Below are 12,438 nucleotides of genomic sequence, written 5' to 3'. Positions count from 1 at the left end.
TAATGTTTCTCTAAAGCTAGACAATGCCTCCTGAACTAATAATAGCAAATGCTGTGTCCTCTGTCCCAATACCCCAGATCCTTAGTCTGTTATCCCGGTGGATTCCAAGGATTCTGTTCTTGGCACCTTTCTCTTGGCTATCTACAAAGTCTGCAGTAATAGGAGAAGACTCCAATTTGCACACTACTGCTGCACTCCTCCTCCATCTCCACTCTGTCCAACTGTCCCAACCTTTGATGATATTACGTGGATAAAGCAAGAGTTCCATTGAACAACCGCTGAAATTCAGCTCCCACACAATCAGTTCTTGGTAGTGATCGCAACCTCTACTTGGCTTACGTCTCATGCTGTTACCTCGATTCCAATTTCACCCCTTGATCTCAGAGACTAACTTACCTCTATCACTCTACCTGTATCCATCCCTGTCTTAAATCACATTAGGCTGGGGTACAAACAACTTCACCTGACATTCACCATCCTGATGTTTGCTTCAACCACCTGCATCCATCTGATTTTGTGCCACGATCGACAATTATTGTACCTTCAACCACCCCATAACCACCTTAACCAGCCCAGTGAACACTTTGTAAATTCACCCATCCACTTGCCCACTTTTAAGGCCCTCCTTAAGGCCACTTCTGCGGCTTCCCCTTTAAATCTCATTCTTTGTCTCGTACTTTGATTTATCATCCATCCCAGTGTACTTCTGTGAAGCATCGTTGAGAACCTTTTTTCTCCTCCTGCAGGCTTTTGTTATTGCTGTTCATTACCTGGACTCGTTGAATAGGTTTCTTGACTGTGTATGGTCCTTCATCAACCACTTCATTCTGCTCCTTCATACAGAGTTTCTGCTCAGCCATAATTTGCTTGCGCTGTTCCAGGTAAGGGCCAAAATTGGGCAGCCGCTAGGAAAAAGCCAACCGAAAGATCAAAAATGATGGAATTAGATTATTTTCTATCAATTTCCCCAAGCACTTTGGTCTTGACGGATGCCCAGGCATATGATGTTTATTATTAAAAATTGAAAGATAATGCTTGTCCCGCTGAGCTACTCAAATGCTGCCTGACCCGCTGGGTTACTCCGGCACTTTGTGTCTTTTTTTGTGAACCAGCATCTACAGTTCCTTGTTTCTAGCTCTTCCAGAATGATGGAGTAGATGTGTTACTGACAAAATGTAACGAGGAATATTTTGCAGAAAGTAGAAATGACATGGATGAGACACATTTCCTGTATCGAGGTATACCAGAGGGTTGTATAATTTATTATAGTGATAACCATGTGATGTAGAGCTCAGCATCAGATATATTGATACACAGTGTTGGTATCTTCCAATTTTACTCTTTTTACATGGTGTTGGTACTCTTCTACTTTACTTGATCACTTGCAGTCAAATTTTACAAACCTGTACATCATTCTTTGAGATGATGCATTTCTGATGATGGAAACATCTGAGCAAATCTTCCTGCCGTTATTTGCGATCTTTAAAATAATAAAGATCTTACTTCTATCACTCTACCAATAAATCAATCTATATATAAACCACGCTATCTATAAACCAATCTTAATGTTTAATGTTTTATGTATAATTCCTAACTGTCACTGTATGTCATGTTGTCACTTGCGGGCGGAGCACCAAGGCAAATTTCTTGTATGTGAATACTTGGCCAATAAACATATTCATTCATTCATTCATTCATTCATTCATTCATTCATTCATTCATTCATTCATTAATGGGATTTTATTTTATTTATTCATATTTCTCTTTGTGGATATTACCAGCTCTACCAGTTTACGAGAATGTTTTTAAGGCAGAGATTGATAGAATCTTGATTAGTATGGATGTCAGGGGTTATGGGGAGAAGTACGGGGTGATCATTGGTCAGCGCAGGCTCGGTGGGTCAAAGAGCCTGTTTTCACGCTGTATCTGCAAAGTCTAAAGCCTAAAGTCGAAAGTAAAGACTCAATCTATGTGCGTAGCGTTCGAGCAAGTGGATTTGTTCTGTATGGTGACAAGCTTCTAGAGTTTTTGGAATTGAACTCATCCAGGCAAGTGGAGAGTATTCCATCACAATCCTGACTTGTGCCTTGCAGATTCTTAGAAATAATCTATTTCCTTTGCTTGCCAAATCAATAGCTTGCTGACAAAGAGGGGAAGAATCAACTTTGACCACCTGTGCTCAATCGTCCTGGAGCTAAATCATCAGCAGGCATTTGTACTCACCTCTATAATTATGGCTCTCACCAAATCTGGGGTGGGTTTTGGCATCATTTTATTTTTCTGTCTTATTCCTCTGTCGATCATCCTCTCTTTGCAAGCTATTTTATAACTTTTAACACAACAAAGGCTATGACTATAAACCAATCTGATTGGCAGAGTTGCTTTCAAAACTCAACACAATTCAATTACGATGAAGAAAGAGTTATACATCAAATCCTCTGCTTGATCAATTTAATGCAATTCATATATTTTTATGGTTTTAACATGAAATAAAGCTATAAAAGATAAATCGGTGGGACATGCTATGTTTGACGTAGATCTAGATTTCTCACACATATTTGCAGAAAGCACATGAACATACGTACACATGGAAATTTGAACAGAAAGCAGAGTATTTTGGAGGTCACGGGAGCCAAGGAAGCACATCTAGTTTAGATTAGTTTAGAGACATAGCATGGAAACAGGCTCTTCGGCCCTCACCAGCCATCAACCACCTTTTCATACTAGTTCAATGTTATCCCACTTTCTCATCCACTCGCTACACATTAGGGTCAATTTACAGAGGCCAAATAACCTCCAAGTCCACACCTGCTTGGGATAGTTTAATTAAGTTTAGTGTAGAGATACAGTGTGGAAACTGGACCTTTCAGCCCAAAGTGTCCACGTCAACCAGCGATTCCCTTACGCAAGCTCTATCTTACAAACTCGTGTCAGTTTACAGAAGTCAATTAACCTAAAGCCCCACATGTCTTTGGGGTAGTTTAGTTTAGTTTAGTTTAGAGATACAGTGTGGAAACAGGCCCTTCGGCCCACTGAGCCCGCGCCGACCAGCGATCCGTGTACACTAGTTCTATCCTACAAACTAGGGACAATTTACAGAAGCCAATTAACCTACAAACCTGCATGTCTTTGGGATAATTTAGTTTAGTTTAGTTTAGTTTCAAGTCAAGTTCAAGTCAACTTTTTTGTCACATACACATACAAGATGTGCAGTGAAATGAAAGTGGCAATGCCTGCGGATTGTGCAAAACTACAGAACAGAATGGAACAGAATCAGTATTTACATGTTAGAAAATAATTTTTTACAAAAGACACAACAGTCCCTGGTGAGATAAGAGTTTACAGTCCTGATGGCCTGTGGGAAGAAACTCCGTCTCATCCTCTCTGTTTTCACAGTAGGACAGCGGAGGCGTTTGCCTGACCCATAGCAGCTGGAACAGTCTGTTGCTGGGGTGGTAGGGGTCCCCCATAATGTTGCTGGCTCTGGATCTGCACCTCCTGGTGTATAGGTCCTGCAGGGGGCGAGTTCCCATAGTGCGTTCAGCCGAACGCACTACTCTCTGCAGAGCCTTCCTGTCCTGGGCAGAGCTGTTCCCAAACCAGATTGTGATGTTGCCGGACAAGATGCTTTCTACAGCCCCAGAGTTGAAGCACTGAAGGATCCTCAGAGAGACTCTGAGTTTCCTCAGCTGCCTGAGGTAGTAAAGGAGCGGCCTTGCCTTACTCACCAGTGCAGCAGTGTGTGTTGTCCATGTCAGATCCTCTGTGATGTGGACTACCAGATATTTAAAGCAGCTCACCCTATCCACAGTAGTCCCGTTTATCTCCAGTGGCATGTACGTCCTCGGATGTTGTGCCCTTCTAAAGTCCACAATCAGCTCCGTAGTTTTTGTGACATTCAAGAGGAGACTGTTGTCCTGACACCAGAGTGCCCGATCAGCCACCTCCTCCGGGTAGGCCTTCTCCTCGTTATCGGAGTGTCATCAGCAAACTTGATGATGGAGTTGGAGCTAAACTTGGCCCCAGTCATGTGCATACAGGGAGTACAGTATGGGGCTAAGGACGCAACCCTGGGGGGATCCTGTGTTCAGGGTGAGGGGGTTGGATGTATGTCTCCCCATCTTGACCACCTGGGGCCTGGCGGTGAGAAAGTCCAGGACCCAGGCACACAGGGGAGTGTTCAGCCCCAGCAGCTTCTCAACCAGTCTGATGGGGACTATGGTGTTGAAAGCTGAGCTGAAGTCAATGAACAGCATCCTGAGAGAGAGCAGTGTGCAGTACCTGGGAGACCGCATCATCTGTGGATCTGTTCGGATGGTATGCGAACTGCCGACCAGCGATCCCAGCACACTGGTTCTATTCTGCAGACTGGGGACAATTTACAGAAGCCAATTAATCTACAAACCTGCACATTTTTGGAATGTGGGAGGAAACTGGAGCGCCCCAAGGAAACCCATGTGGTCACAGGGAGAACGTGCAAAATTCACACATATGTAACTGAGGTGAGAATCGAACACGGGTCTCTGGCGCTGCGCGGCAGCAGCTCGATCAGCCGTGCAGAGAAATTCCGCTTCCCTCCAAATAAACAGCGGTGGAACATTTTCAGGATATTTCGTTTTTATCACTATTAATATCACAGAAACCTATAAAGCCAAGGTCAGAACAGTTTGTACTGTTGGAAAAGTTCTCCACTCAGAAATAAAGTCAGCAAACTTTCAAGATCAGAAACATCCCTTTTTTTGTAGAGCATTAAAAAATTATTATGTATTAAAATATTTTCATGCTTAATAGACATTAAACAACCCAGACACAATTGGGACTGAAGCAGAGTTTTAATACCATAACTATTTAGAGGTAGTCTGATTTAGAAGGGTCACGACCCAAAACCCACCCATCCTTTTTCTCCAGAGATGCAACCAGACCCCCTGAGTTACTCCAGCACTTTGTGTCTATCTTCTAGAGGATTATAGTCATACAGCCTGGATATAGCCTCTTCAGCCCAACTTGCCCATGCCGACCAGGATGCCCACCGACACTTGTCCCACCTGCCTGTGTTTGGTCCATATCCCTCTAAACCTTTCCTATTCATGTACCTGTCCAAACGTCTTTTAATTTAATCTAATTTTCAAAAGTTCATAAGTAATAGGAGCAGAACTAGTCCATTCAGCCCATCAAGTCTACTCTGCCCTTCAATCACAGCTGAGCTACCTCTCCCTCCTAACCCCATTCTGCCTTCTCCCCATATCCCCTCACACCCGTACTAATCAAGAATCTATCTATCTCTGCCTTAAAAATATCCATGGTCTTGGCCTCAACAGCCCTCTGCGGCAACAAATTCGCCACTCACTGACTAATTTTTTTTTTCAAACAGAGAAATTTTAGTTGCTGCCCGTTGAGAGAAAACGGTTTAGGAATAAGAAGATTATGCACTTTTAACAACTCTTTTTATTTTCTTTTGTTGCTCACTTAGAGCAATCAAAGCAGTTTTTGTGGCAGATGCACACATCCAGACAGCATAAGTTATTTTAGCCATGGCTTTCCCTTGGGATCCATCACTGATGTATGTGGTCCCAACAGAAGTGCTAAATCCACCCAGTCTGCAGATAATGGGCACTTTCAGTTAAAGCCCCTCTCTATCTTCTGAAAGGTATTAGGCTTTAGTTAGAGGTTGACAGCATAATGAATCATCAGATGCGCCAGTACAGTCCTGAATGAGGGAAGCTTTTACAAGCACCACAGAACAAAAAAAAAATCTCACTGTTATAATTGATTCACAACCAACCCTTCGCTAATTGAAATGCTTATAAGTTGAAATATTATATTGATGCTACATTAAAGAACCATAATGTGACTGTCAAGGACATTATGTCAAAGGCTTTGAAATTAACCATACATTTCAATTTTACAAAATTACTTGCGCACTTAGTTTCAACATGCAAAAAGCTTTTTTTTCGAATGGGTACAATTAGCTGTCAATAATATTAGTGGGTCACTTTAGAAACTCCCCAATGTATAGAAATAGTGAATGCAGGAAAACATTTAAAACATTTTCACTACTTGTCTCTTCCCTATTACAGTTTTTTTTTTTTTGCATATTTATCAGCATCATGTTATAATACGGTTAATATGGTAACATAGAATACCTGTTGCACTTTCCGTTTATGAAATTTTAACCAAAAATACTGATTGTTCAAAATACAGTTAGTCTGTATGGTGGAGCGGTTTTAATACCAGTGAGATCTCCTTGGAAGAGCTTAGTTTAGTTTAGTTTAGTTTAGTGAAACAGCACGGAAACAGGCCCTTCGGCCCACTGAGTCCAAGCCGACCAGTGATCCCCGCACATTAACACAAGCCTTCACACACTAGGGACAATTTACACTTATACCAAGTATACAAACCCAAGCCAATTAACCTACATACCTGTACGTCTTTGGAGTGTGGGAGGAAAACGAATATCTAGGAGAAAACCCACGCGGTCACGGGGAGAAGGTATAAACTCCATACAGACAGCACGCATAGTCGGGATCGAACCTGGGTCTCTGGCTCTGCAAGCGCTGTCAGGCAGCAATTCTGTACCTTGACATTTCCTTGCACCTGACATTAAAATTCTTATTTGCATTTGTATTTTGTAGCTTCAGGGGATTGTTGTTGCAATGAACCTTTGCTGTAGAATGCAAAGAGGAATGCAAATGGCAGTTGCAATGTAATCGTTTTGTAACCCTTGGTTTTGGGGTTTGTTTTACTCCAGTCAATCTGGGCTGTGGGTAATAATTGAGCTACAGTTAACTTTGTTACTTTTCTTTACTATCAGGCAATCACAGTAACAAGCAACTCAAAGGGGGACATGGTGGTGCAGTGGTAAAGTTGCTACCTCACAGTGCCAGAGATTCAAGTTTAATCCTGCCTACGGGTGCTGTCTATACGGAGTTTGTAGGTTCTCCCTGTGACCTGCATGGATTGTCTCCGGGAGCTCCGGTTTCCTCCCACACTACAAAGGTGTACTGGTTTATGGGTTTGACTTTGGTAAAAATTATAAATTGTCCCCGGTGTGTACGATAGCGCTCGTGTATGGAGATCGCTGGTCAGCACGGACTTGGTGGGCCGAAGGGCCTGTTTCCATGTTTTATCTGTAAACTAGACGAAACATCCAGTCTTATTAGTGTCTTATTATTATCACATGTAGCGAGGTACAGTGAAAAGCTTTTTGTTGTGTGCTATGCAGACACCAAAAAGATTCCAATCAAGCCATCCACAGAGTACGGATAAAGGATAAAGATAATGACGTTCCATGCAAGATAAAGTCCAGTAAATCCGAATTAATAATAGTTTGAAGGTCTCCAATGAGGTAGGTAAAAGTTCACGACCGCCCTCTAGCTGGTGAGAGGATGGTTCAGTTGCCTGATAACAGCTGGCAAGTAACAGTTCCCTGTTTCTGGAGGTAATTGTCTCCAAACTTCTGTACCTCTTGCCTGGAGGGAGAGGGGAGAATAAGGAATGACTGTCTATGAGCCAGCACCGCCATTCAATGTGATCATGGCTGATCATCCCTAATCAGTACCCCGTTCCTGCCTTCTCTCCATATCCCCCGACTCCGCTATTTTTAAGAGCCCTATCTAGCTCTCTCTTGAAGGCATCCAGAGAACCCGCCTCCACCGCCCTCTGAGGCAGAGAATTCCATAGACTCACCACTCTCTGTGAGAAAAAGTGTTTCCTCGTCTCCGTTCTAAATGGCTTACTCCTTATTCTTAAACTGTGACCCCTGGTTCTGAACTCCCCCAACATCGGGAACATGTTTCCTGCCTCTTGTGTGTCCAAGTCCTTAACAATCTTTCCAAGCTCTTAACAATCTTTATTAGTTAATTAACAAAGTTTAATAACAACGTTTCTTTCCTCCTGTTCAGCCTTCCTCAAGATAGACACAAAATGATGGTGTAAGTCAGTGGGTCAGGAAGCATCTCCGGAGAAAAAGGATGAGTGATGTTTTGGTTTGGGACCCTTCTTCAGCCTGACGAAGGGACCCGACCCAAAGCATCACTCAACCCACCCTTTTTCTCCAGAGCTGCTGCCTGACCCACTAAGTCACTCCAGCACTTTGTGTCTATTTTTGTTATAAACCAGCATCTGCAATTCTTTGTTTCCACGGCCTTCTTCAAGTTAGATTCTGAGATTCTTGGTTCTGAGTTTTTTTGCTTTTTGTTTTCTCCCATCTCAATCTGCCATCTTTTATTTCACTCAGCTGTAACGAAATTCGCGTGAAGGGTCTTACAAAAAGATCCAGGTCCTCTTATCTTTCCTCTGAATTAGTCCACCCTGAATGTGCATTTCATTTGAAAGGATAGGTCGACTGGGCTTGTATTCAATGGAATTTGGAAGGTTGAGAGGGGATCTTATGGAAACATATAAAATTCTAAATGGATTGGACAGGCTAAATGCAGGAAATATGTTCCCCATTGTGGGGGAATCCATAACCAGGGGTCACATTTAAAAAAAGGGGGTAAGCCATTCAGGACTAGGATGAGGAAAAACCTTTTCACCCAGAGAGCTGTGAATCTGTGGAATTCTCTGCCACAGAAGGCAGTGGAGGCCAATTGACTGGATGTTTTCAAGAGAGAGTTAAATATAGCTCTTAGGGCTAACGGAATCAAGGGATATGGGGGGAAAAGCAGGAACGGGCAACTGATTTTGGATGATCAGCCATGATCATAATGAATGACGGTGCTGGCTCGAAGGGCCGAATAGCCTACTCCTGCACCTATTTTTCTATATTTCTATAACCTTCCCTGGACCGTTTGTCTCTTAATATCTAAATTGTATCTTTGTGGAGATCAGTGTAAGTGAGATTTTCAAGAGGTTCATATCCCAGTGGACATTTAAACATTTGGCCAAGTAACTTAACATATTTCGTTCATGTAGGGCCTGGAGTACCTTGAAAACATTCTTTCTAATAAATAAGTAGAGGTGTAAAAACAGACGTTAGGGCTTCTTGATGTGATGTAACGTGATTTCGCACATCAGTGATAACCACCACTGGATGAGTAACTTTTCTCTGTTGAATTTTCAGTTTAATCATTTTCAGATGATAAAACTTCCACTGTGCTTCCATAAATGGTCACATTTTTGACAAGGGATCAGTACACCATTGAATTCAATTTCATACTGTACTTGTTATGTTGATGGAAATCTTGTGAGATAAGAGCGTGCCACAAAAATACACTCCATTACTGCACTTGTTTTTTCCAGGCTTCTACACGGAAACAAGACTTGGGCAGTAAATGTTGCTGTTCAGTCTTGTCCACGTCCTATGAGAAACATTTATAACAGAGCCATACGGCGCCAGGGTCCTGGGTGCGATCCTGACAAGGGTGCTGTCTGTACGGAGTTTGTACGTTTTCTCCGTGAACTGCATGGGTTTTCTCCGAGATCTTTGGTTTTCTCCCATACTCCAAAGATGTACAGGTTTGTGGGTTAATTGTAAATTGGTATAAATGTAAATTGTCCCAAGTGTGCGTAGATAGTGTTAATGTGCGGATATCGCCGGTGGACCAAAGGGCATGTTTCCGTGCTGTATCTCTAAACTAAACTGAACTAAATTAAATTAAAGAGTCGTGGTATATAACAATTAACATTGTGCATTTATTGGTTCCAAAGTAGCTGGAAAAATAACAGTAAAATAACAGACCAGGATTATTGTTTGCAAAAAATCCAACTATTAGTGGCAAAGATATGCTAGGGTCTGGATTCCAAATTAATTTAAGTTGTTCCACAACTTCCTACTCCATAAGCATAAACAAAGGACATTTCAATCCTCAAAATCCTGGGATTTCATACTGTAAGCACCCCTTTGAATAATATGACCCATTTTAACTTTGAGGTCCAGGAAGGCATCTCAAAGGTAGTAAATTGTTCAAATTTTCATCTTCGTAAATTTTAGTTGATAGAACATAGAACAGACTGAGGAAGGGTCCCGAACTGAAACGTCACCATCCTTTTCCTCCAGAGATGCTGCCTGACCCGCTGAGTTGTTCCAGCCCTTTGTGTCTATCTTTGCTATAAATCAGCATCTTTGTTTCAACTCCATAGAACAGTACAGCACTTTTGCCCACAGTGCCCATGCCGAACATGATGCCAGGTTAAAATAACCTCCTCTGCCTGCACATGATCCATATCCCTCAATTCCCTGCGTATCCATGTGCCCATCTAAAAGCCTCTTAAATGCCGTTATCATATCTACCTCCACCATCAAACCTGGCAGCACATTCCAGGCACGTCTCTCTCTGAATAGAAAAATTGCCCATGTATCTCCTTTAAATTTTGCCCCTCTCACCTCAAAGCTGTGCCCTGTCTTCTGTCACATTTCCACCCCGGGGGAAAATGGTTCGGCCCTATCAATGCCTCTCATAATTTTATATACTTTTATCAGATCTCCCCTCAGCTTTTGGCACTCCAGAGTAAACAATCCAAATTATTTATCTTTTTTTTCCCTTTCTGATGTCCCAGACTTTCTCCTAATCCAATCTCTCTTTCTGTCCCAAGAAACAAAGTGCAAGTTGAACTCAATGGGTCAGGCAGCATCTGTGGGGGTAAAGGGAAAACATTTCAGGTTGAGACACTGCATCCGGACTGAGAGTGGAAAGGAGCGATAACGTGGGAGGGGGCAGAGTGAGGCAGGAGCTGCCAAGCAATAGTCCACCAAGGCGTGCAGAGGTTGGGGGGCAGAAGGTGCCAAGTGGGCGTGGGAAGGGAACAGATAGCGATAGAAGTTAGAAGGTGTTAAGTGGAACAAACAAAGATTTACTGTTGCTAATATAGCTGCATTCCAAAATATACAGGCAGCCCAAGTTGGAAGTCAGAAATTGGCGGCATAGTGGGGCAATGGTAGAATTGCTGCCTTACCATGCCAGAGACCCGGGTTTGATCCTGACTATGGGTGCTCTCTGTATGAGTTTGTACGTTCTCCCCATGACCTGCGCGCGGGTTTTCCCGGGTGCTCTGGATTTCTCCCACACTCCAAAGACGTACAGTTTCTTTTAGATTAATTGGCTTGGTAAAATTGTAAATTGTCCCTAGTGTGTGTAGGATAGTGTTAATGTGCGGGAATCGCTAGTTGGTGCGGATTCAGGGCCTGTTTCCGCGTTGTATCTGTGAACTAAACAAAACTAATTTCTGTCTTTATCTCGTGTGGTGTTTGACAGCTGGTTCAGAACAGTGCTGTCAGAGTTTCTACCAAGGTACTCACTAACCTTTATGGCTGCAATTGATGGATGAAAAAACATTGGAAAGATACCCAATTTATTTCTCATTGAATGCCATAGATTGCTCCATCAAATGGTACTGGCTGTACATTTTGGGCTGCAGCTATGAATAGAAATTGACTGATTGCAAGATACAGCATTGAAACCGGCCCTTTTGTCCATCAAGTCCACGGCAACTGCAGATCATTTGTTCACACAAGCCCGAAGGTTTTTGCGATGTGGGAGGAAACAGGAGCACCCGGAGGAAATCCACGCGGTCAAAGGGAGAATGTGTAAACTCAACACAGACGGCACCCGAGGTCAGGATCGAACCTGGTCTCCGGCGCTCTGCGGCAGCAGCTCTATCAGCTGCTGTGCCGCCATAATGTAAAATAAGTCAACATTAAATCTTCAAGCACACCATAGACGCTGTTGAAATATCGTGCAATCACCTGAACTATTTTGTTCGGGTGGTACAGCTGCAGCCGCTTCTTGATGAAATGGAAACTTTTCCAACTGATGCATGAGCCAGGGCTCAACTCTTTGGGCAAAATCAGACAGGGGGTAAAAGTCTTACATAGGAAGGAACTGCAGATGTTGGTTTACACCAAAGATGGACACACAATGCTGGAGTAACTCAGCGGGACTTCTCGGTCCAAAGAAGGATCGCGACCCGAAACGTCACCCATTGCTTCTATCCAGAGATGCTGCTGGCCCCGCTGAGTTACTCCACCATTTTGTGTCTATCTTCGATAAAAGTCTTGTGTTTCCTTTTGCTGTGCATGCTTCTTTAACAGGTTGCATTGGCAAATAAACCTTCTGCGACTTCCTTGCCACATCAGTAGGCTGACTGATATAAACATGATGCACCTCAGTACATCTCAATGACAGGAATATATTACATTCTCTTCAGGGTTTGATCTAATTCAGTCGTGATTTCATGTGGTAGGCAACAAATGCGAACATCTTCAATGTTCAAAACCTACCTTTAACATCGATGCATGGGTTAGGAGTGGGTTCTGAACTTGTTTTTTCCTTTGGTTTAAATTTTGGCTGAGAAATAGTCAGGCTGGTATCTGCAGTGTATGCCCCATTGTCACCTTCCCCTCAGCTAACAACGGTCCAGTCTACATTTTCCTTCACCTTTGTCCCCTTTTTCTCTCGTTTTCACACCTCACCCTTCCATATCTCTTTGCCTCCCTCGCCC

At 42.9% G+C, this 12,438-nt stretch overlaps 1 protein-coding gene across 1 annotated transcript in view; it reads right to left on the bottom strand.

Moving 5' to 3' along the window:
- dpyd (dihydropyrimidine dehydrogenase) overlaps nucleotides 1–12,438 on the bottom strand; it is a 675,582-nt gene that overhangs the window by 34,403 nt on the left and 628,741 nt on the right. The window contains exon 21 of the mRNA XM_033028889.1: nucleotides 771–905. Within this exon, the coding sequence (XP_032884780.1) occupies nucleotides 771–905 (135 nt within the window). The remainder of the gene's footprint in view (nucleotides 1–770; nucleotides 906–12,438) is intronic.

This window comes from Amblyraja radiata, chromosome 10 (assembly GCF_010909765.2).
Source record: "Amblyraja radiata isolate CabotCenter1 chromosome 10, sAmbRad1.1.pri, whole genome shotgun sequence".
Taxonomy (NCBI): Eukaryota; Metazoa; Chordata; class Chondrichthyes; order Rajiformes; family Rajidae; genus Amblyraja; species Amblyraja radiata.
The sequence above is the reverse complement of the archived record's forward strand: the minus strand, read 5'-3'. Positions and strand labels throughout refer to the sequence as shown.